Source organism: Ornithodoros turicata, chromosome 6, assembly GCF_037126465.1.
Source record: "Ornithodoros turicata isolate Travis chromosome 6, ASM3712646v1, whole genome shotgun sequence".
NCBI lineage: Eukaryota > Metazoa > Arthropoda > Arachnida > Ixodida > Argasidae > Ornithodoros > Ornithodoros turicata.
In genome coordinates, this window is record NC_088206.1 from 14,697,693 (window position 1) to 14,720,563 (window position 22,871).

General features: G+C 49.0%; 4 protein-coding genes across 5 annotated transcripts in view; all 4 read right to left on the reverse strand.

Annotated features, from left to right (window-relative positions):
* LOC135399222 (uncharacterized) overlaps positions 1–22,871 on the reverse strand; it is a 35,137-nt gene that overhangs the window by 10,718 nt on the left and 1,548 nt on the right. The gene's annotated exons all lie outside the window — the stretch shown is intronic.
* On the reverse strand, positions 62–11,260 carry LOC135399219 (NLR family CARD domain-containing protein 3-like). Its single transcript, XM_064631005.1, has 2 exons — positions 11,179–11,260; positions 62–2,148 (listed from the first exon to the last, which is right to left on the reverse strand). Exons 1-2 carry the CDS (start codon positions 11,182–11,184, stop codon positions 67–69), a joined length of 2,088 nt encoding a protein of 695 aa, XP_064487075.1. The 5' UTR covers positions 11,185–11,260; the 3' UTR covers positions 62–66.
* On the reverse strand, positions 10,921–14,801 carry LOC135399220 (protein NLRC3-like). Of its 2 annotated transcripts, none has more exons than XM_064631008.1 (2): positions 13,933–14,801; positions 10,921–13,685 (listed from the first exon to the last, which is right to left on the reverse strand). In XM_064631008.1, exon 2 carries the CDS (start codon positions 13,677–13,679, stop codon positions 11,616–11,618), a length of 2,064 nt encoding a protein of 687 aa, XP_064487078.1. In that variant the 5' UTR covers positions 13,680–13,685; positions 13,933–14,801; the 3' UTR covers positions 10,921–11,615. The 2 variants fall into 2 exon arrangements, with proteins under 2 accessions (XP_064487078.1, XP_064487077.1); XM_064631007.1 differs by lacking the exon at positions 13,933–14,801 and adding an exon at positions 13,898–13,918.
* LOC135399215 (uncharacterized) lies at positions 15,375–20,479 on the reverse strand. Its single transcript, XM_064630997.1, has 2 exons — positions 20,068–20,479; positions 15,375–18,138 (listed from the first exon to the last, which is right to left on the reverse strand). The coding sequence occupies exons 1-2, from the start codon at positions 20,326–20,328 to the stop codon at positions 16,069–16,071; spliced, it is 2,331 nt and encodes a 776-aa protein (XP_064487067.1). The 5' UTR covers positions 20,329–20,479; the 3' UTR covers positions 15,375–16,068.

Sequence of the window (22,871 nt, forward strand, 5' to 3'; positions counted from 1 at the left end):
TCCCACAGAGCAAGGAGTCGTTCTGTAAGCACCAGCAAGGGTTGCGCAAGAAAGCAGAGACCCTGTCTATAAAAACAACAATTTCGCAGCTTCTACACACTGCCTCGCGTCTTCTTCCGTACACTCTGTGACACACTTAACCTGCTGCACCACAGAATCGCACCTCCAGAGTATCCGAAATGCTTCTCTACAGTCACAGTCCCTGCAGGTACCCAGGGCAAACCTCGTAGCACGATTCAGGAGCTGCTCATTTCTCCGGAGCACGTTGAAAATCTCGCAATGCACTCGTGAGCTATAACCCTCCGAACCCACACAGAATGTGCGGAGCGTGTAGTTCTTGGTCAAATGCCTCGCAATCACCTTGAGTGCCCCTGCGTCAAAATAAGACATCTGTGTGACAAAAGCGTACAGTGTCGTGTTCGCTTCGAGCATGGCCGAGAACGCTCGGGCGACTTCCATAGTGAAACGTGCGGACTCCAGCTCGACACGGTTGATCGTGTCGTTGTTTGTAAGGCCTTTGATGAAAGTAGCAAAAACATCCTCATCTTCACCATCAAAATCACCGTCAACATCAAAAGGGCATGTGCAGCGGATAAACTTCAGGGACCTTGTCTTTTTGATAAGTTGTGCAAGATCTTTAACCATCTGTCCTCCGGCTGTCTCACCATCAGCTGTTTCGATGTGCACTTCCGTGATGTGACAGTTTGATTCTAGTGCTGAGATCACCTGTAATATAGGGGTCTCCTCAGCGCAAAAAATGTGGATCTTTTTCACGTCGTCGTAGTTGAGTGAAATGAGACGTGCCAACTCGTTGAGCGTGAGGATGTTCCACGTTGTACAGATTCTGTGGCAGCACTCGTGGCCTCTGATAACCTGAGCAATCTCTTCATCAACTTCGTCAACAAAATCAATCATTCCAAGACGCACTACTTCCAGTGAAGTGTTCACTGTAAGGGTCTTCACAAACTGTACCACGGTCGCTTCTGTAAGGTGGTTCCAGGAGATATCGAGCTCACGAAGCGTCTGGTTTGACTCCAGAGCTTCTGCTAGATGTCTTGCACCAGCGTCTCTGAACCTGCTCCCTCGAAGTTGTAGCCTCTGGAGAGTAACGTTCACTTTTAGAGCCTGAGCAAACACAGCCGCGTCACTTTCCTCCATACCACAATCATTAAGCTCGAGTGTTCTTATTGTCCCGTTCGTCTTCAAGGCATGAGAAATGTGCGGCATACTACGGGCACTATCATTAGATTCATTTATTTTCAAATTCTCGATCGAACCGTTCTCTCTGAGCGCAATCGCGATAATTTCCAATACATCGTCAGGTATGTGATAGAGAAAGAGGTCCTTCAGGTACATGCTGCGTTTTACAATTTCTGCCAGATGCACAGCAGCACCTTCCTTCAAGCTGTAATGACAGATATGCAGAGACGTCAAGTGATTGCACTGCTGAAGTGCCTTCAACACAAGCTTCATTCCCTTTTTGCTGAGGCCACTGTGGTCTAGCACAATAGATTTCAACTGCGGTGACCTCTTGAGTCCTTCGGAGAGTCGCGACGCGGACTCCATATCGAGCTTGAGGTCGCGTGCTTCAAAATGCTCTAGCATGGTGTCGGGCCTGATGCCCTTAAGAAACACGTTGTGCTGCGCGGTTGGATCTGGGGTGCCTACTTTGACGCTTCTAATGTTCGAGCCGTGTGCAAGGGCAAGTTTAAGGGCCGTCGGGAAGTGGAGAAATAGGCGTGTCCCGTGCAGGTCTATTGCTTGTATGCATGGGTGTTGTTTCACGAGCCAGCAGATCAGGAACAGAGAGTCCAGCACAGCAACTTCGGAGAAGATGTCGCCCCTTGACCCTGTTGGGGAGAAATTCAACTCTCCTGGTTTACTTTCGTGGAGCTGAACATCGACGGAGTACAAGACTCTATTGCACAGTGTCAGGTGCTCGAGCAGCCAGCACCCTGCCTCATCATTTCTGGAACAAGGTTTCATGATGTCGAAGCCTTTTCGTTTGAGGAAGTAGCGCACAGAGTAAATTCTTGATGTCACCGTTGCAGAATCAAGAAATGGAATTTGTCGAGCGATCTCGGCGATCTCTGGGTGGCTGGAAACGTAGTCCTGTGCTTCTCTCGCACTGTTAAATGTCATGTTGTTCTGTAAAGAGAAGTAGGCAGAGTTGGGGCAGGAGCAGACAACGACAGCTTTGTGAAAGTTGTTACAGCCATGATGCGTAATGTAAAACCCCGAGACTAGGGAACACGAAAGGACAGACACAAACACGAAGTCTCAAACACAGCTGAAAATTTAACTTCACATACAAGAATTATATACAACCAGAGGGAAGGGAACAACCAGATGAGGACAAAAAGGGTCAGTTCGGGGGAACAAGAAGTCTGCTCAAGGCCGGACCGAGGATTATGGATGGGTTGCCACAGTTCCCACAAGAGGTTATGCAGAGGGTGAAGGATGAAAGTCACTGAAAAGGTTAGCCAGCTGTAGGAGTCGAACCCACGTCTTCTGGATTGCCGGTCCAGGGCTCTACCAATTGAGCTAAGCTAACACGCCTTCCCAGCGACTTCCAGGGTGCGTCATCTGAAGGGACAAACCAATTACTCTCTCTCACTCATCCTCCTTTCACTCTTACATTTTGCTCACTCATACACACATTCATACGACGGGATCGACGCAGGCGGCAACTGTTGAACATGAAAGAACTGATGTTCTGAGGCTGGAACAACATAGAAGGGACAAATTTATATTTGTAAAGTATGTATTTGTCCCTTCTATGTTGTTCCAGCCTCAGAACATCAGTTCTTTCATGCATAGGGTCTCTCTCAAAAGTCTTCTGTGGGTGTCCAATTCAGAAGCCTTTACAATTGTTTCATCCCATAGAGGGAAGCAATCTGAGCAGTCTCCCAAATGCTTGGCAATTTCGGAGTTTGAGGCTTTATTTTTTACTTTTAATGAATGCTCTCTCAAACGATCATTTAAGCAACGCTTTGTGCGGCCAATATAACAGAAACCACAAGCTAGGGGGATCTGATAAACAACATTTGAACAACCGGGGACGAATTTGTTCCGGTGATTCTTACAGGTAACTTCAGGTTTCGCGACTTTAGGTAACTTTAGGTGATCAAGACGGAAGTTGTTCTTGAAAACAAGGCTGACTTGAAATTTCTTCGCGACGGCCAACAAGTTGTGAGACACTTTGTGGAAGTACGGTAATACAACACGTTTGGAAACAGAAGGCTTATATAGTGTAGCGAGCAGCCCAATCTGCAACGCCATCAGCGCTCGTTCAAATTGGTCGCGCTAATAAATGCACGGCGCACGGGCCGCTCGGCCAGTAGTTGTTCCCGTGGATTAGCCAGAACATTGTCTCTTTCCTGCACTCTGCAGCGGCTCTCCCGTGTTTGGATTGTTCGCTTGGTATGGTCAGTACGAAAAGCAAACTCTCCTAGAGAGTGTTGGTATCTAGCTTGTAGGACTGTAACGTAAAGTTAGTGTCTGTCCAAAGGGGACTACCTCCATAGGTAGCTCTCCTGCTTGATGACAATACACACTCTTTCCTGGAACACGCTACCTACAAACTGGTGGCCCGACGTCTCGATGGACGCTCCACGGACTGCGTCATCAGCCCCGACGTCCCCTCCAGTCCACGATGCTGGAGACCATCCGTCGATCGCCGCCGTCGGCGGTGAGATTAAGCTGCCCCCCTTCTGGACCAAGAATCCCCGGGCCTGGTTCTCCCAAGTTGAGGCGCGATTTGCACTTCGGCATATTTCGTCCCAACTTACGAAGTACCTCAACGTTGTGTCCGCGCTGCCCATGGAGATCGCCGACCAGGTTGATTACCTCTTGGCTTCGCCACCGCCTGACAACCCCTACGATCGGCTGAAGGAGGCTATTCTTTCCCGCACTGAATGCACCGAGCAATCCCGGCTCCGCCAACTTCTATCCGAGGAAGAACTGGGCGATCGGCGGCCAACCCAATTACTGCACCGAATGAAGCAGCTCCTCGGAGACTCGGCTGATACTCAGCCCTCGATCCTGCGGGAGCTCTTCCTCCAGCGGCTCCCACAGCAAGTCCGCTTGGTACTGGCCGGATCTGACGGGGTCTCCCTCGATAACCTTGCCCAGTTGGCGGACCGCATCATCGACTACTCCGCTCCCTCTGCGCCACCTTTCACACGGGCTGAGAACATCGCGGCTGTTTCCCCGTCTGATCCTACGCTCCTTGCCCTACAAGCGCAAGTCAAAGAGCTTACGGACGCTGTTGCCGCTATGCGCGCAGACCTTTCTGGTCGCCCACGGTCCCGACGCTCTCATTCTCGTCGGCGCCGATCCCCTTCACGCAGCCCGGCCTCCCAGGGGGATCTATGCTATTATCACCAGAAGTTTGGCGACCGTGCCCTCAAGTGCACTCAGCCGTGCTCCTGGACGGGAAACTCGGGGGGCCAGTCGATAGCGGCGGCCTACTACTCTGGCCCACCGGCAAGCCGTCTGTTCTTCATCACCGACCGGGTCGCGGGCCATCGGTTCTTGGTGGATACGGGTGCCGAGGTCAGCATTGTGCCTCCTACACGGGCCGACCGAGTCCACGGAAAGTCCTCAGCCACCCTCCAAGCCGTGAACGCCTCATCGATCTCAACCTTTGGTCTGCGGTCCCTTGCCATTGACATCGGCCCGCGAAGACTTTCGGTAGGACTTCGTAATCGCCGACGTACCCCACCCTATCCTCGGCGCTGACTTCCTCCAGCATTTCGCACTCGACATCAGTCTCTCGCGCAGGAAATTGACAGACACCCTGACCACCCTTTCGGTGTCTGGTTCGCTCGCGCTGCAGACTTCTACGGGCATTCGTACTGTGCTGCCTGCGTCCCGCTACCAGGGATGGGCAGTAATAGTAATACTTTGCATTATAATACTATTACTGTAATACTTTTGAGTATTTGTATTATGTATTATAATACTCCTTTTTGAAACGTATTTGTATCTGTATTATAATACACAAAACGAGGTATTACATGTATTATAATACTTTTGAAGGTGTAATACTTTCCCAGAGGTCGTAAGTTCGACCGGCAAAGTGTCACCTGTGCACTTTATCAGTAATTTTTCGGGTCCCACAAACATTTGAACACGAACAAGGCTCCTATTACAGTGTTCCCCTGCCCCAAATTATCCCAAAGCAAGAAACTTTGGGGCCAGAGGTTACTGGAGGTTTCCTCGCATTCCTTATACTTCAGAATCCGTAAGGATGAGTCATACCGGTACAAGCCCTTTGTCTTATGAAAGAGTGCGTGCAGCCAGTCACCCCTGTACGTGGTTGCACTATGGGCAGTCACAGGTTTTTGAACGGCCCACATTTTATCGTCCAGTGTGGATGAAATCAGGGCTCTGCCACAGTGAGAGCAAGTTGTCCACTGCGATGGAATTGATCAGCGCTATCTGATCTTATTCGCAAAGATCAGGCCATGTGCAAAAATGTAAGCGTGAATAAAACGTCATTGGAGAATGATTGTCTCGATAAGTAATGGGCATATATCTAAGTAATTCTTCTGTTCTTTTCCTTTTTTCTTCCCAAGTTAAGTATATTACAAGCGTATTACAAGTATTACTCGTGTAATACACAGAAGTATTAGTATTATGTATTATAATACTCATTTTTGAAATGTATTTGTATCTGTATTATAATACCGATTTCTAGGAAGTATTATGTATTAGTATTATAATACAAAATATGCGTATTACTGCCCATCCCTGCCCGCTACGCCGCTATTCTCGCTGATTTTCCCGCTGTGACCAAGCCGTGCAACCTTGAGGTTACGCCCACGCACTCAGTCATGCACCACATCCAGACCACCGAACCACCCGCAGTATCACGCCCCCGTCGGCTCTTCGGTGAGCGTCTCCAGATTGCTCGCCGTGAGTTTGACCACATGCTGCAGCTGGGGCTCATCCGTCCATCGTCCAGCCAATGGTCGTCACCGCTACATATGGTACCGAAGAAGGACCCCGGCGATTGGTGGCCTTGCGGCGACTATAGAGCCCTGAATTTCCGCACAGTACCAGACCAGTATCCCTTGCCGCACATCCACGATTTCACCAGTGGCCTTGCTGGTGCGACCACCTTCAGCAAGATCGAGCTGGTCAAGGCCTACCACCAGATCCCGGTAGCGCCCGAGGACATTCCGAAGACCGCCATTATCACACCGTTTGGCCTCTTCGAATTCGTCCGAATGCCGTTCGGTCTTCGGAATGCTGCACAGACGTTCCAGCGCTTTATCAACGAGGTCATACGAGGTCTTCCTCTCGTGTTTGCGTATCTGGACGACCTACTCATTGCCAGCAAGTCTCCTGAGGAACACGAAGCACACCTGCGCCAGCTGTTCCAGCGCCTGCACGACAACGGCCTTGTCATCAATCCCGGCAAATGCCTTTTCGGCGTTCCGTCATTGGAATTCCTCGGCCACAGCGTGTCGGCGGACGGCATTTCGCCGCTCCCGTCCAAGGTACAAGCCGTTCAAGACTTCCCCGTGCCTTCTTCACTGCGGAAGCTCCGCGAGTTTCTCGGACTCGTCAACTTCCATCGCCGTTTCATCCCACACTGTGCCGACCTCTTGCGACCCTTGACAGACCTGCTTCGTACGCACACCAAGGCGAACTCCCCTCTGACACTCTCCTCAGAAGCTCTCACTGCCTTCCAAACCATCAAGGCGGCCCTTGCTTCAGCCGCAATGCTCGTACACCCGGTGTCTTCGGCCCCTACACGCCTAATGGTGGACGCCCCATCTCATGCCGTTGGCGCCGTTCTCCAGCAACAGCAGTCCGGCGATGATTGGGCCCCCTTGGATTTCTTCTCTCAGCGGCTCAAGCCATCCGAAGAGAGGTATAGCACCTTTAGCCGAGAACTCCTCGCCATCTACTACGCTGTGAGGCACTTCCAGCATTACCTCGAAGGCCGGCGGTTCTACGTTCTCACGGACCATAAACCTCTTACGTTTGTCTTCAAGTCCAACCGTGACACATACTCCCCGACCGACCTCCGTCGTCTCTCTCTCATCTCGGAGTACACCACCGACATCCGCTTCGTTCGTGGTGATCAGAACGCTCCGGCCGACGCACTGTCACGCCTCGAGGGTGCCACGTGTTCGGCTGCCTTGACCTTCGACGCTCTGGCCGCCGCGCAAGCGGGAGATCCTACGCTTAGTCACCTTCTCTCAGACACGACAAAGCACTCCCTACAGCTTCAGAAGGCGCCTCTACCCTTTTCGTCGTCCGACATATGGTGCGACCTCTCTGGCCCCGCTCCCCGTCCCTACTTGCCGCCCTCCCTGCGCTTCCCAACCTTTCAAGCTCTTCATAACACCAGCCATCCTGGGATCCGTGCCACGCAGCGACTATTGTCATCTCGCTTTGTGTGGCCGGGAATGAACACGGACGTTCGACGTTGGACGAGGGCTTGCATCGCTTGCCAAAAGGCCAAGATCACACGTCACACCAAGACACCCGTTCATCCCTCAACCTTGCCTGACGCACGGTTTCAGCACCTTCATGTCGACCTCGTTGGTCCATTACCCCCGTGCCACGGCCATAGCTACCTTCTTACTATCGTGGACCGCTATACACGATGGCCGGAAGCGGTTCCCCTTCCCGATGCGACTGCAGATACCGTGGCGCACGTCCTCCTTTCCGCCTGGATCGCACGGTACGGCTGCCCCGCCTGCATTACCACCGACCAGGGACGGCAGTTCCAGAGTGCCCTCTTCGGGCGACTCATGGCGCTCATCGGCATTCACCATCTGCGGACCACAGCCTACCACCCCGCTGCAAACGGTCTGGTGGAGCGTTTTCACCGCCAGCTGAAGACCGCTCTCATCGCTCGCCAGGCCGGGACTCATTGGGTCGACCATCTGCCCCTAGTCTTGCTGGACATTCGCTCCGCCCTGAAGCACGACCTTGCCTGCTCTGCCGCAGAGTTGGTTTTCGGCACGACCCTGCGCTTGCCCGCTGACTTCTGGTGCCCCGGTCAAGCTGAGCAGCCTGTTCCCCCGGCCGACTATGTCCACGGCCTCCGACGCTTCTTCCGTCAGCTTGCTCCGACCCCTCCGCGCCAGCCCACCACTGTCCCGGTTTTTGTTCCCCAAGACCTCAAGTCCTGCACACATGCCTTCCTGCGTCGCGACGCCGTCCCCTGGCCCCTCACTACGACGGCCCCTTCCATGTGCTGTGCCGGTCTGAGAAGACGTTTACCTTCGACAGGGCCGGACACAAACAGGTCGTGTCGTTAGACCGCGTGAAGCCTGCTTACATGGAGTCCGACTCTCCTGCACCACTTCCTTGCTCCACTGTACGACCTCCGGACCCCAGGCTCCGTCGTACAGTCTCTTGGGCCAGCACCCTCAGCCAGTCTCCAACTCCCCCCTCAGTCAGTCGAAGGGGAGGGGGAGCCCTGTAGCGAGCCGCCCAATCTGCAACGCCATCAGCGCTCGTTCAAATTGGTCGCGCTAATAAATGCACGGCGCACGGGCCGCTCGGCCAGTAGTTGTTCCCGTGGATTAGCCAGAACATTGTCTCTTTCCTGGAACACGCTACCTACAATAGTTTCAGGCGAACGAGGAAGCAAGGTGTTTAACAAAACATTTAAAGAACCAAGTAACATGTGTTGGGGGTAACCAGCATCATTCAAACGGAGAAGCTGACTCTCCGCAGAGAGAATCTGATGACGACAAGATTTTTTTTACCGCATTCGATAGAATACCTGTGATCAAACCCCGTTTTACAGTGGCAACTTGAAGCGGGCAAAATGGGTTCAGCTTTAGATTTTCCGTAAGCCCAGCAAAGAACGGGTTGTAACAAAAGTCTGATATCAAGAAACTGAAGCACACCAACAGTGGGGAACTCAATAGTGAACACGAGCTCTGGGGCCGCGGACAAAATTACATTCTTACATTGAGCAATAACACTTTCATTAGTAGAAACGAAAACCAGGTCATCTACGAACCTTCTTACAACGACGTCGTTTGAAGACAGAGAGGATATAAAGGATAATACAGCATTGTCAATTACACTCAAGTAAATCTCTGAAAGAACAGGCACGATACTCCCCTGAACTGACCCTTTTTGTCCTCAACTGGTTGTTCCCTTCCCTCTGGTTGTATATAATTCTTGTATGTGAAGTAAAATTTTCAGCTGTGTTTGAGACTTCGTGTTTGTGTCCGTCCTTTCGTGTTCCCTAGTCTCGGGGGTTTTACATTATGCATCATCTTCACCAGCTCGCTTGCTTCCTAGCCGTTTTTTCATTGTCACAGCCATGATGTTTGCGAAAGAGTTCCGCGAACGAGACATGTAGATTCAAGGGGCCCATTCAGTTTCTTTCACACACACAGCACGCATGTTCGTGGTGGCATTCGTCACACTCGTGGTATTACTCGGAATGCACACCGTCAATCACATGCTCAATGGTCACGGTGCAACCAGCTGAACGGCAGCGATTTGGGGAAATGTGACGCTCATCGTACACGTCCTTTGATGTCTGGAAAATATTCGTATGAAATGTGAGGAGTTCGGTACAGGTACGGACTAACCAGCTCAGGTTTGCCACTCCTTGTTATGCAACGCCTTACGTGTGGGGCCTAGTAGCTGGTAGGTCGCAGACTCCCCACACAAGGCGCTCTCGTCTGCTGCAACTCAGTGCTGTGTATACCAAACAGAGTCTGGCCGTTAATAGAACCTGCCTATACCTGTAGCTCCACCCACTTTTTGAGCTCTCTGGCCAATCACGAGCCAAAACACAGTTCGCTGTTATTGCACGCCATCCAGTATTTATACATCACTTCGTAATAGAGAAAGGGTGCAGAAAGGGTGAATGCTGAAGGGGCACTGGAGATAACAGACAACAATTTCTCAGAAATTGAGAATTTCTGAGAAGTTGTTTTCTCTCATTTCCTCCCTGCCTCAGGTCTTGATGTCGTCATTTATACATCATCCTTATTTACAGGGTGCCACCATTTTGGAGAAAATGGAGTGAATTTGGATTGAAACGGATACCGCTGATGATAGACCAAGACGTAGGATTTTGTGCCCACTTGTATCAACACCGTCTGCATGCAGAAACGCATGTTGGGAAGACTCAGAACTACAGAAATGGTTGTGGCAGAAGCGATTGGCCAGGTGAGCGGTAGAACCACTTGTTCGTAATAGACGGCTGCCGGTATGAACTTTTAAATCACTTAACAGAAGCAGATGGAATCGAAAGTAGACAAATATGTATATATGAATAAAATTCAACTATATAATGCAAAATCTCACGCATCAGTCGTGTCTTTCCTGCTATTCTCCTGAGGTTGCGGTCATGACCAGGCCTAAGGTCAGGGACGGAACACGTAATTGTCGCGTAAATAATGATGGTATCACCCACGACTAACCTACATTTTTCTTAGGCTCTTCACAGCAAAGAAAAGTGACTTGTCATTGTCCAACTGTTTTTTTTCTTTTCGGTATCATTCCCCCGGAGTATTACTGACAAACAATGCATATCTCTGGGCCTCGCTGGAAGTGGCTACGGATTTCTTTGTCGTCATAAATGGCAGTCAGCCACAGCAGTCAGTAAAAAGTAATGTCAGCAGTGTCAGTAAATGGCAGTTAGTCACACGTGAAGCACAGTGAAGGTCTTGTCCAGCAGGGCCGTGCACACTTTGCAACCACTTTCAGGTGGCTGGCCTGCTTGCATCTACGAACACATGTTTTGTATTGTTGATTGATTGATTGATTATAAATTGATTATTGATTATAAATTGATTATTGATTATTAAATTCATTAATTGTAGCATGGCACAATTAGTAAGAAATGGTGTTGGTGGTGTAGTATTTCCGAGCAGTCTGTCTGCCGCTGCGGCGGCAAGTTGACAACAAATGAATGAATCTGGCTCTTGTCCTTTTATTGTCTTGATGTGTTTTGGTTCATTTGTAGTGATTCAGTAAACAGAGGTGGAAAGTTGCGACATCACCTGTCTCATTTTCTGAGTGTTACCTTGCGTTTTGCAGCAGTTATTTAGAATGTTGCATCATCTTTTTGCCTCTTTTGTTCTTGCTCTGCTTTTGTATGTGTACCATCATCAAGGGCTATGCTGTTAATGAGGACTTAAAACAATAAAAGAAAGATAAAAGTCAGCCAATTACCACCATGCTTCAGCGGCCGTAGCCATGGAGACAATCCGCTGCACGAGGAGCCACTGGTTGCCACAGAAGGCCTGTGTCTGCAATCATGTGCGACGATTGGCTGCCACATACGAAATAATGCGAGGAGGCATTCAGCATTCCTTCTGAGTCTAGGCAGCATTGGTCAAGCTCAAAGGAGTGAGAGCTATGGGCATTCCTACTGGCTCTTGTTTTGCATGTGACTGCTCCCATGCTGCTTGGCAGAGGCGATTACTAACAGCTGGAAGAGCCATGGTATTTGTGATGATGATTGTCTACATGTCCGTTACAGTTCTTGCTTTAAAAAATTGAATGCGGGTTCGCACTGATGAAAGAAAAAAGTTTTACGTCTATCCCACAGAGCAAGGAGTCGTTTTGTTAGCACCAGCAAGTGTTGCGTAAGAAAGCAGAGATCCTCTCTATAAAAACAACAATTTCGCAGCTTCTACACACTGCCTCGCGTTTTCTTCCGTACACTCTGTGACACACTTAACCTGCTGCACCACAGAATCGCACTTCAAAAGTATTCGAAATGCTTCTCTACAGTCACAGTCCCTGGAGGTACCCAGGGCAAACCTCGTAGCACGATTCAGGAGCTGCTGATTTCTTCGGACCACGTCGAAAATCTTGCACAGTGCTCGTGAGCTATAGTCCTCCGAATCCGCACAGAATGTGGAGAGCGTGTAGTTCTTGGGGAAATGCCTCGCAATCATTTTGAGTGCCCCCGCGTGAAAATAAGGCGTCTCTGTGACAAAAGCGTACAGTGTTGTGTTCACTTCGAGCATGGCTGAGAACGCTCGGGCGACTTTCGTAGTGAAACATGGGGACTGGAGCTCGACACGGTTGATCGTGTCGTTCTTTGTAAGGCCCTTGATGAAAATAGCGAGAAGGTCGTCATCTTCATAGTCAACTTCAAAAGGGCATGTGCAGCGGAGAAACTTGAGGGACCTGGTCTTTTCGACGAGATGCGCAAGAGCTTTAACAGTCTCTGCTCCGGCTGTCTCGCCATCCGCTCTTTCGAAGTGCATTTCGGTGATGTGACAGTTTGATTCTAGTGCTGAGATGGCCCGTGATATAGGGGTGTCCTCAACGCACAAAATGTGGATCTTTTTCACGTCGTCGTAGTTGAGTGAAATGAGACGTGCCAACTCGTTGAGCGCGAGGGTGTTCCACGTTGTGCAGATCCTGTGGCAGCACTCATGGCCCCTGATAACCTGAGCAATCTCTTCGTCAACCTCGCCGGAGAAATCGATCGCTCCAAGACGCACCACTTCCAGTGATGTGTTCACTGTAAGGGTCTTCACAAACTGTACCAGGGTCACTTCTGTCAGGTCATTCCAGGAGATATCGAGCTCACGAAGCGTCCGGTTTGACTCCAGAGCTTCTGCTAGATGCCTTGCACCAGCGTCTCTGAACCTGCTCCCTCGAAGTTGTAGCTCCAGGAGAGTAACGTTCACTTTTAGAGCCCGAGCGAACTGAACCGCATCACTTTCCTCCATACCACAATCATTAAGCTCGAGCGTTCTTATAGTCCTGTTCGTCTTCAGGGCATCGGAAATGTGTGGCATAATACGGGCACTGTCATTAGATTTATTCATTTTCAAATTCTCGATCGAACTCTTCTCCCTGAGCGCAATCGCGATAATTTCCAATACATCGTCAGGTATGTGACAGAGAAAGAGGTCCTTTAGGCATCTGCTGCGTTTTACAATTTCTGCCAGATGCACAGCAGCAGCTTTCTTCAAGCTGTAATGACAGATATCCAGAGACGTCAAGTGATTGCACTGTTGAAGTGCTTTTAGCACAAGCTTCATTCCCTTTTCGCTGAGGCCACTGTGGTCTAGCACAATAGATTTCAAGTGCGGTGACCTCTTGAGTCCTTCCGAGAGTCGCGACGCAGACTCCATATCGAGCTTGAGGTCGCATGCTTCGAAACGCTCTAGCATGGTGTCGGGCCTGATGCCCTCAAGAAACACGTTGTGCTGCGCGGTTGGATCTGGGGTGCCTACTTTGACGCTTCTAATGTTAGAGCCGTGTGCAAGGGCAAGTTTAAGGGCCGTCGGGAAGTGGAGAAATAGGCGTGTCTCGTACAGGTCTATTCCTTGTATGCATGGGTGTTCTTTCACGAGCCAGCAGATCAGGAACAGAGAGTCCAGCATAGCAACTTCGGAGAAGATGTCGCCCCTTGACCCTGTTGGGGAGAAATTCAACTCTCCTGGCTTACTTTCGTGGAGCTGAACATCGACGGAGTACAAGACTCTATTGCACAGTGTCAGGTGCTCGAGCAGCCAGCACCCTGCCTCATCATTTCTGGAACAAGGTTTCATGATGTCGAAGCCTTTTCGTTTGAGGAAGTAGCGCACAGAGTAAATTCTTGATGTCACCGTTGCAGAATCAAGAAATGGAATTTGTCGAGCGATCTCGGCGATCTCTGGGTGGCTCGAAACGTAGTCCTGTGCTTCTGTCGCACTGTTAAATGTCATGTTGTTCTGTAAAGAGAAATAGGTAGAGTTGGGGCAGGGGCAGACAACAACAGTTCGTCGTTCAGTTTTGTGAAAGTTGTTACAGCCATGATGTTTGCGAAAGAGTTTCCTGAATGAGAGATGTAGATTCAAGGGGCCCATTCAGTTTCTTTCACACACACACCACGCATGTTCGTGGTGGCATTCGTCACACTCGTGGTATTATTCGGAATGCACACCGTCAATCACATGCTGCGGTCCATCTCGTAACTACCACGGAATAGGACGACGACACTCGGTCACGGTGCAACCAGCTGAACGGCAGCGATTTGGAGAAATGTGACGCTCATCGTACATGTCCTTCGAGCACGTCCTTTGATGTCTGGAAAATATTCGTATGAAATGTGAGGAGTTCAGTACAGGTACGGAGTAACCAGCTCAGGTTTACCACTCCTTGTTATGCAACGCCTTATATCTGGAGCCTAGTAGTTGGTAGGACGCAGACTCCCCACAGAAGGCGCTCTCGTCTGCTGCAATTCAGTGCTGTGTATACCAAACAGAGTCTGGCCATTAATAGAACCTGCCTATACCTGTAGCCCCACCCACATTTTGAGCTCTCTGGCCAATCACGAGCCAAAATACAGTTCGCTGTTATTGCACGCCATCCAGTATTTATACATCACTTGGTAATAGAGAAAGGGCGCAGAAAAGGTGAATACTGAAAGGGTGCTGGAAATACCAGACAACAATTTCTCAGAAATTGAGAATTTCTGAGAAGTTGTTATCTATCATTTCCCCCCTGCCTCAGGTCTTGACGTCGTCATTTATGCCTCATCCTTATTTACTGGGTGCCACCATTTTGGAGAAAATGGATTGATTGGATTGAAACGGATATTGCTGGTGATCGACCAAAACGTGGGATTTTGTGCCCACTTGTATCAACACCGTCTGCATGGAGAAAGGCATGTTTGGAAAACTCAGAACTACAGAAATGGTTGCTGGCAGAAGCGATTGGCCAGGTGAGTGGTAGAACCACATGTTCGTAATAGACGGCTGCCAGTATGAAGTTTTAAGTTACGTAACAGAAGCAGATGGAGTCGAAAATAGACAAATATGTATGTATGAATAAAATTCAACTATATAACGCAAAATCTTACGCATCGGTCGTGTCTTTCCTGCTATTCTCCTGAGGTTGCGGTCTTGACCAGGCCTAAGGTCAGGGACGGAACACGTAATTGTCACGTAAATAATGACGGTATCACCCACGACTAACCTACATTTTTCTTAGGCTCTTCACAGCAAAGAAAAGTGACTCGTCATTGTCCAACTGTTTCTTTTTTTTTTTTTTTTTTCAGTATCATTCCCCCTGAGTATTACTGGCACACAATGCATATCTCTCGGCCTCGCTGGAAGTGGCTACGGATTTCTTTGTCGTCATAAATGGCAGTCAGTCACAGCAGTCAGTAAACAGTAATGTTAGCAGTGTCAGTAAATGGCAGTTAGTCACACGTGAAGCACAGTGAAGGTCTCATCCAGCAGGGCCGTGCACACTTTGCTACCACTTTCAAGTGGCTGGCCTGCTTGCATCTAAGAACACAGGCTCTGTATTGTAAATTCATTAATTGTAGCATGGCACAATTAGTGAGCAATGGTGGTGTACTATTTCCGAGCAGTCTCTCTGCCGGTGCGGCGGCAGGTTGACAACAAAAGAATGAATCTGGCTCTTGTCCTTTTATTATCTTGATATGTTTCGGTTCATTTGTTGTGATTCAGTAAACAGAGGTGGAAAGTTGCGACATCGTCTGTCTCATTTTCTGAGTGTTACCTTGTGTCTTGCAGCAGTTATTTAGAATGTTGCACCATCTTGTTGCCTCTTTTGTTCTTGCTCTGCTTTTGTATGTGTACCATCATCAAGGGCTATGGTGTTAATGAGGACTTAAAACAATAAAAGAAAGATAAAAGTCAGCCAATTACCACCATGCTTCAGCGGCCGTAGCCATGGAGACAATCCGCTGCACGAGGAGCCACTGGTTGCCACAGAAGGCCTGTGTCTGCAATGGTGTGCGACGATTGGCTGCCACGTACGAAATAATGCGAGGAGGCATTCAGCATTCCTTCTGAGTCTAGGCAGCATTGGTCAAGCTCAAAGGAGTGAGAGCTATGGGCATTCCTATTGGCTCTTGTTTTGCACGTGACTGCTCCCATGCTGCTTGGCAGAGACGATTACTAACAGCTGGACGAGCCATGGTATTTGTGATGATGATTGTCTACATGTCTGTTACATTTCTTGCTTAAAAAATTGAATGCAGGTTCGCACTGATGAAAGAAAAAAGTGTTACGTCTATCCCACAGAGCAAGGAGTCGTTTTGTAAGCACCAGCAAGTGTTGCGTAAGAAAGCAGAGACCCTGTCTATAAAAACAACAATTTCGCAGCTTCTACACACTGCCTCGCGTTTTCTTCCGTACACTCTGTGACACACTTAACCTGCTGCACCACAGAATCGCACCTCCAGAGTATCCGAAATGCTTCTCTGCAATCACAGTCCCTGCAGGTACCCAGGGCAAACCTCGTAGCACGATTCAGGAGCTGCTCATTTCTTCGGACCACGTCCAAAATCTCGCACAGCTCTCGTGAGCTATAACCCTCCGAACCCACACAGAATGTGGAGAGCGTGTAGTTCTTGGGGAAATGTCTCGCAATCACTTTGAGTGCCCCTGCGTCAAAATAAGACAACTGTGTGACAAAAGCGTACAGTGTCGTGTTCGCTTCGAGCATGGCTGAGAACGCTCGGGCGACTCCCATAGTGAAACGTGCGGATTCGAGCTCGACACGGTTGATCGTGCCGTTGTTTGTAAGGCCTTTGATGAAAGTAGCAAAAATGTCCTCATCTCCACCTTCAACGTTAAAAAGGCACGTGCAGCGGATAAACTTCAGGGACCTGGTCTTTTTGACAAGTTGCGCAAGAGCTTTAACCATCTCGTCTCCGGCTGTCTCACCGTCAGCTGTTTCAATGTGCACTTCCGTGATGTGACAGTTTGATTCTAGTGCTGAGATCACCTGTAAAATAGGGGTCTCCTCTACGCACAAAATGTGGATCTTTTTCACGTCGTCGTAGTTGAGTGAAATGAGACGTGCCAACTCGTTGAGCGCGAGGGTGTTCCACGTTGTGCAGATTCTGTGGCAACACTCATGGCCTCTGATAACCTGAGCAATCTCTTCGGCAACTTCGTCAACAAAATCAATCATTCCAAGACGCACCACTTCCAGTGAAGTGTTCACTGCAAGGGTCTTCACAAACTGTACCAGGGTCAATTCTGTAAGGTGGTTCCTGGAGATATCGAGCTCATGAAGCGTCTGGTTTGACTCCAGAGCTTCTGCTAGATGCCTTGCACCAGCGTCTCTGAACCTGCACCCTCGAAGTTGTAGCTCCTGGAGAGTAACGTTCACTTTTAGAGCCTGAGCAAACAGAGCCGCGTCACTTTCCTCCATACCACAATCATTAAGCTCGAGCGTTCTTATTGTCCTGTTCGTCTTCAAGGCATCAGAAATGTGCGGCATACTACGGGCACTATCATCAGATTCATTTATTTTCAAATTCTCGATCGAACCGTTCTTTCTAAGCGCAATCGCGATAATTTCCAATACATCGTCAGGTATGTGATAGAGAAAGAGGTCCTTCAGGTACATGCTGCGTTTTACAATTTCTGCCAGATGCACAGCAGCACCTTCCTTCAAGCCGTAATGATTGATATGCAGAGACGTCAAGTGATTGCACTGCTGAAGTGCTTTCAACACAAGCTTCATCCCCTTTTTGCTGAGGCCACTGTACTGTAGCAAAATAGATTTGAACTGCGGTGACCTCTTGAGTCCTTCCGAGAGTCGCGACGCAGACTCCATATCGAGCTTGAGGTAGCGTGCTTCGAAACTCTCTAGCATGGTGTCGGGCCTGATGCCCTCAAGAAACACGTTGTGCTGCGCGGTTGGATCTGGGGTGCCTACTTTGACGCTTCTAATGTTAGAGCCGTGTGCAAGGGCAAGTTTAAGGGCCGTCGGGAAGTGGAGAAATAGGCGTGTCTCGTACAGGTCTATTCCTTGTATGCATGGGTGTTGTTTCACGAGCCAGCAGATCAGGAACAGAGAGTCCAGCACAGCAACTTCGGAGAAGATGTCGCCCGTTGACCCTGTTGGGGAGAAATTCAACTCTCCTGGCTTACTTTCGTGGAGCTGAACATCAACGGAGTACAAGACTCTATTGCACAGTGTCAGGTGCTCAAGCAGCCAGCACCCTGCCTCATCATTTCTGGAACAAGGATTCATGATGTCGAAGCCTTTTCGTTTGAAGACGTTCCGCACAGAGAAAATTCTTGATGTCACCATTGCAGAATCAAGAAATGGAATTTGTCGAGCGATCTCGGCGATCTCTGGGTGGCTTGAAACGTAGTCCTGTGCTTCACCCGCGCCATTAAATGCCATGTTGTTCTGTAAAGAGAAGTAGGTAGAGTTGGGGCAGGGACAGACAAGAACAGTTTGTAGTTCAGTTTTGTGGAAGTTGTTACAGCCATGATGTTTGTGAAAGAGTTTCGCGAACGAGACATGTAGATTCAAGGGGCCCATTCAGGTTCTTTCACACACACACCACGCATGTTCGTGGTGGCATTCGTCACACTCGTGGTATTACTCGGAATGCACACCGTCAATCACATGCTGCGGTCCATCTCATAACTACCACGGAATAGGACGACGACACTCGGTCACGGTGCAACCAGCTGAACGGCAGCGATTTGGGGAAATGTGACGCTCGTCGTACATGTCCTTCGAGCACGTCCTTTGATGTCTGGAAAATATTCGTATGAAATGTGAGGAGTTCAGTACAGGTACGGACTAACCAGCTCAGGTTTACCACTCCTTGTTATGCAACGCCTTACGTCTGGGGCCTAGTAGCTGGTAGGTCGCAGACTCCCCACACAAGGCGCTCTCGTCTGCTGCAATTCAGTGCTGTGTATACCAAACAGAGTCTGCCCATTAACAGAACCTGCCTATACCTGTAGCTCCACCCACTTTTTGAGCTCTCTGGCCAATCACGAGCCAAAATACAGTTCGCTGTTATTGCACGCCATCCAGTATTTATACATCACTTGGTAATAGAGAAAGGGCGCAGAAAAGGTGAATCCTGAAAGGGTGCTGGAAATACCAGACAACAATTTCTCAGAAATTGAGAATTTCTAAGAAGTTTGTTGTCTGTCACGTCGTCCCTGCCTCAGGTCTTGATGTCGTCATTTATACCTCATCCTTATTTACTGGGTGCCGCCATTTTGGAGAAAATGGATTGATTGGATTGAAACGGATATCGCTGGTGATAGACCAAAACGTGGGATTTTGTGCACACTTGTATCAACACCGTCTGCATGGAGAAAGGCATGTTGGGAAGACTCAGAACTACAGAAATGGTTGCTGGCAGAAGCGATTTGCCAGGTGAGTGGTAGAACCACTTGTTCGTAATAGACGGCTGCCAGTATGAACTTTTAAATCACGTAACAGAAGCAGATGGAGTCGAAAGTAGACAAATATGTATGTATGAATAAAATTCAACTATATAACGCAAAATCTTACGCATCAGTCGTGTCTTTCCTGCTATTCTCCTGAGGTCGCGGTCTTGACCAGGCCTAAGGTCAGCGACGAAACATGTAATTGTCGCGTAAATAACGACGGTATCACCCACGACTAACCTACATTTTTCTTAGGCTCTTCACAGCAAAGAAAAGTGACTCGTCATTGTCCAACTGTTTTTTTCTTTTCAGTATCATTCATTCCCCCTGAGTATTACTGGCACACAATGCATATCTCTTGGCCTCGCTGGAAGTGGCTACGGATTTCTTTGTCATCATAAATGGCAGTTAGTCACACGTGAAGCACAGTGAAGGTCTGATCTGAAGTGGTAGCAAAGTGTGCACGGCCCTGCTAGATGCAAGCAGGCCAGACACTTGAAACTTGGAGTTTCAAGTGGCTGGCCTGCTTGCATCTAGGAGCACATGCTTTGTATTGTAAGTTCATTAATTGTAGCATGGCACAATTAGTGAGCAATGGTGTTGGTGGTGTAGTATTTCCGAGCACTCTGCCTACCGGTGTGGTGGCAGGATGACAACAAAAGAATGAATCTGGCTCTTGTTCTTTGATTATCTTGATGTGTTTCAGTTCATTTGTTGTGATTTAGTAAACAGAGGTGGAAAATTGCGACATCGTCTGTCTAATTTTCTGAGTGTTACGTTGCGTCTTGCAGCAGTTATTTAGAATGTTGCATCATCTTGTTGCCTCTTTTGTTCTTGCTCTGCTTTTGTATGTGTACCATCATCAAGGGCTATGCTGTTAATGAGCACTTAAAACAAAGAAAGATAAAAGTCAGCCAATTACCACCATGCTTCGGCGGCCGTAGCCAGACAACCCGCTGCACAAGGAGGAGCCACTGGTTGCCACAGAAGGCCTGTGTCTGCAATGGTGTGCGACGATTGGCTGCCACGTACGAAATAATGCGAGGAGGCATTCAGCATTCCTTCTTAGTCTAGTCAAGCTCAAAGGAGTGAGAGCTATGGGCATTCCTATTGGCTCTTGTTTTGCATGTGACTGCTCCCATGCTGCTTGGCAGAGACGATTACTAACAGCTGGACGAGCCATGGTATTTGTGATGATGATTGTCTACATGTCTGTTACATTTCTTGCTTAAAAAATTGAATGCAGGTTCGCACTGATGAAAGAAAAAAGTTTTACGTCTATCCCACATAGCTAGGAGTCGTTTTGTAAGCACCAGCAAGTGTTGCGTAAGAAAGCAGAGACCCTCTCTATAAAAACAACAATTTCGCAGCTTCTACACACTGCCTCGCACCTTCTTCCGTACACTCCGTGACACACTTAACTTGCTGCACCACAGAATCGCACTTCCAGAGTATCCGAAATGCTTCTCTACAATCACAGTCCCTGCAGGTACCCAGAGCAAACCTCGTAGCACGATTCAGGAGCTGCTCATTTCTCCGGACCACGTCCAAAATCTCTCGAGAGCTATAACTCCTCAAACCCCCACCAAATGTGGAGAGCGTGTAGTTCTTGGGGAAATGCCTCGCAATCACTTTGAGTGCCCCCGCGTAAAAATAAGGCGTCTCTGTGACAAAAGCGTACATTGTCGTGTTCGCTTCGAGCATGGCTGAGAACGCTCGGGCGACTTTCGTAGTGAAATATGGGGACTGGAGCTCGACACGGTTGATTGTGTCGTTGTTTGTAAGGCCCTTGATGAAAATAGCGAGAAGGTCGTCATCTTCGTCGTCATCCTCAAAAGAGCATGTGCAGCGGAGAAACTTGAGGGACCTGGTCTTTTCGACAAGTTGCGCAAGAGCTTTAACAGTCTCTGCTTCGCTTATATCGCCATGCGCTCTTTCTATGTGCAATTCCGTGATGTGACAGTTTGATTCTAGTGCTGAGATCACCTGTAATATAGGGGTGTCCTCAGCGCAAAAAATGTGGATCTTCTTCACATTGTCGTAGTTGAGTGAAATGAGACGTGCCAACTCGTTGAGCGAGAGGGTTTTCCACGTTGTGCAGATCCTGTGGCAGCACTCATGGCCCCTGATAACCTGAGCAATCTCTTCGTCAACCTCGCCGGAGAAATCAATAATTCCAAGATGCACTACTTCCAGTGAAGTGTTCACTGTAAGGGTCTTCACAAACTGTACCAGGGTCACTGCTGTAAGGTGGTTGCTGGAGATATCGAGCTCACGAAGCGTCCGGTTTGACTCCAGAGCTTCTGCTAGATGCCTTGCACCAGCGTCTCTGAAGCTGCTCCCTCGAAGTTGTAGCCTCTGGAGAGTAACGTTCACTTTTAGCGATCGAGCAACCAGAACCACGTCACTTTCCTCCATACCACACTGATTAAGCTCGAGCGTTCTTATTGTCCTGCTCGTCTTCAGGGCATCGGAAATGTGCTGCATGGTACGGGCACGGTTATTAGATTTATTGATTTTCAAATTCTCAATCGAACTGTTCTCCCTGAGCGCGATCGCGATAATTTCCAATACATCGTCAGGTATCTGATAGAGAAAGAGGTCTTTCAGGTATCTGCTGCGTTTTACAATTTCTGCCAGATGCACAGCAGCAGCTTTCTTCAAGCTGTTATGACAGATTTGCAGAGACGTCAAGTGATTGCACTGTTGAAGTGCTTTCAGCACAAGCTTCATTCCCTTTTTGCTGAGGCCACTGTGGTCTAGCACAATAGATTTCAACTTCGGTGACCTCCTGAGTCCTTCCGAGAGTCGCGACGCAGACTCCATATCGAGCTTGAGGTAGCGTGCTTCGAAACGCTCTAGCATGGTGTCGGGCCTGATGCCCTCAAGAAACACATTGTGCTGCGTGGTTGGATCTGGGGTGCCTACTTTGACGCTTCTAATGTTAGGGCCGTGTGCAAGGGCAAGCTTAAGGGCCGTCGGGAAGTGGAGAAATAGGCATGTCTCGTACAGGTCTATTCCTTGTATGCATGGGTGTTGTTTCACGAGCCAGCAGATCAGGAACAGGGAGTCCAGCACAGCAACTTCGGAGAAGATGTCGCTCCTTGACCCTGTTGGGGAGAAATTCAACTCTCCTGGCTTACTTTCGTGGAGCTGAACATCAACAGAGTACAAGACTCTATTGCACAGTGTCAGGTGCTCAAGCAGCCAGCACCCTGCCTCATCATTTCCGGAACAAGGTTTCGTGATGTCGAAGCCATTTCGTTTGAGGAGTTTGCACACAGAGAAAATTCTTGATGTCACCGTTGCGGAGTCAAGGAACGGAATTTGTCGAGCCATCTCTGCAAGCTCAGGGTGACTCGAAACGTAGTCCTGTTCTTCTCCTGCGCTGTTAAATGCCATATTGTTCTGTAAGAAGCAGTAGGTAGAGTTGGTTGTTCGTGGTGTTGTTCTGTGAAAGTCGTCACAAGAATGATGTGTATGAGGCAGGTGCCCAAGATTCTGGTTGAACATTGATACGTGCGAACAAGACACGCACATTCACGGTAATCGTACAGTTTATTCCACACGATGTATGTTCGTGAAGTTCGCATGTGTCACACTTGTGATATTAGTCGGATTACACGCTGTCAACAACATGCAGCAGTTCATGCCGCATCCACTGCCCTGTGGTACACAGTGGCGTAGCCAGACCGCCAGGGTAGGGGGGGCTCGATACGAAAATTC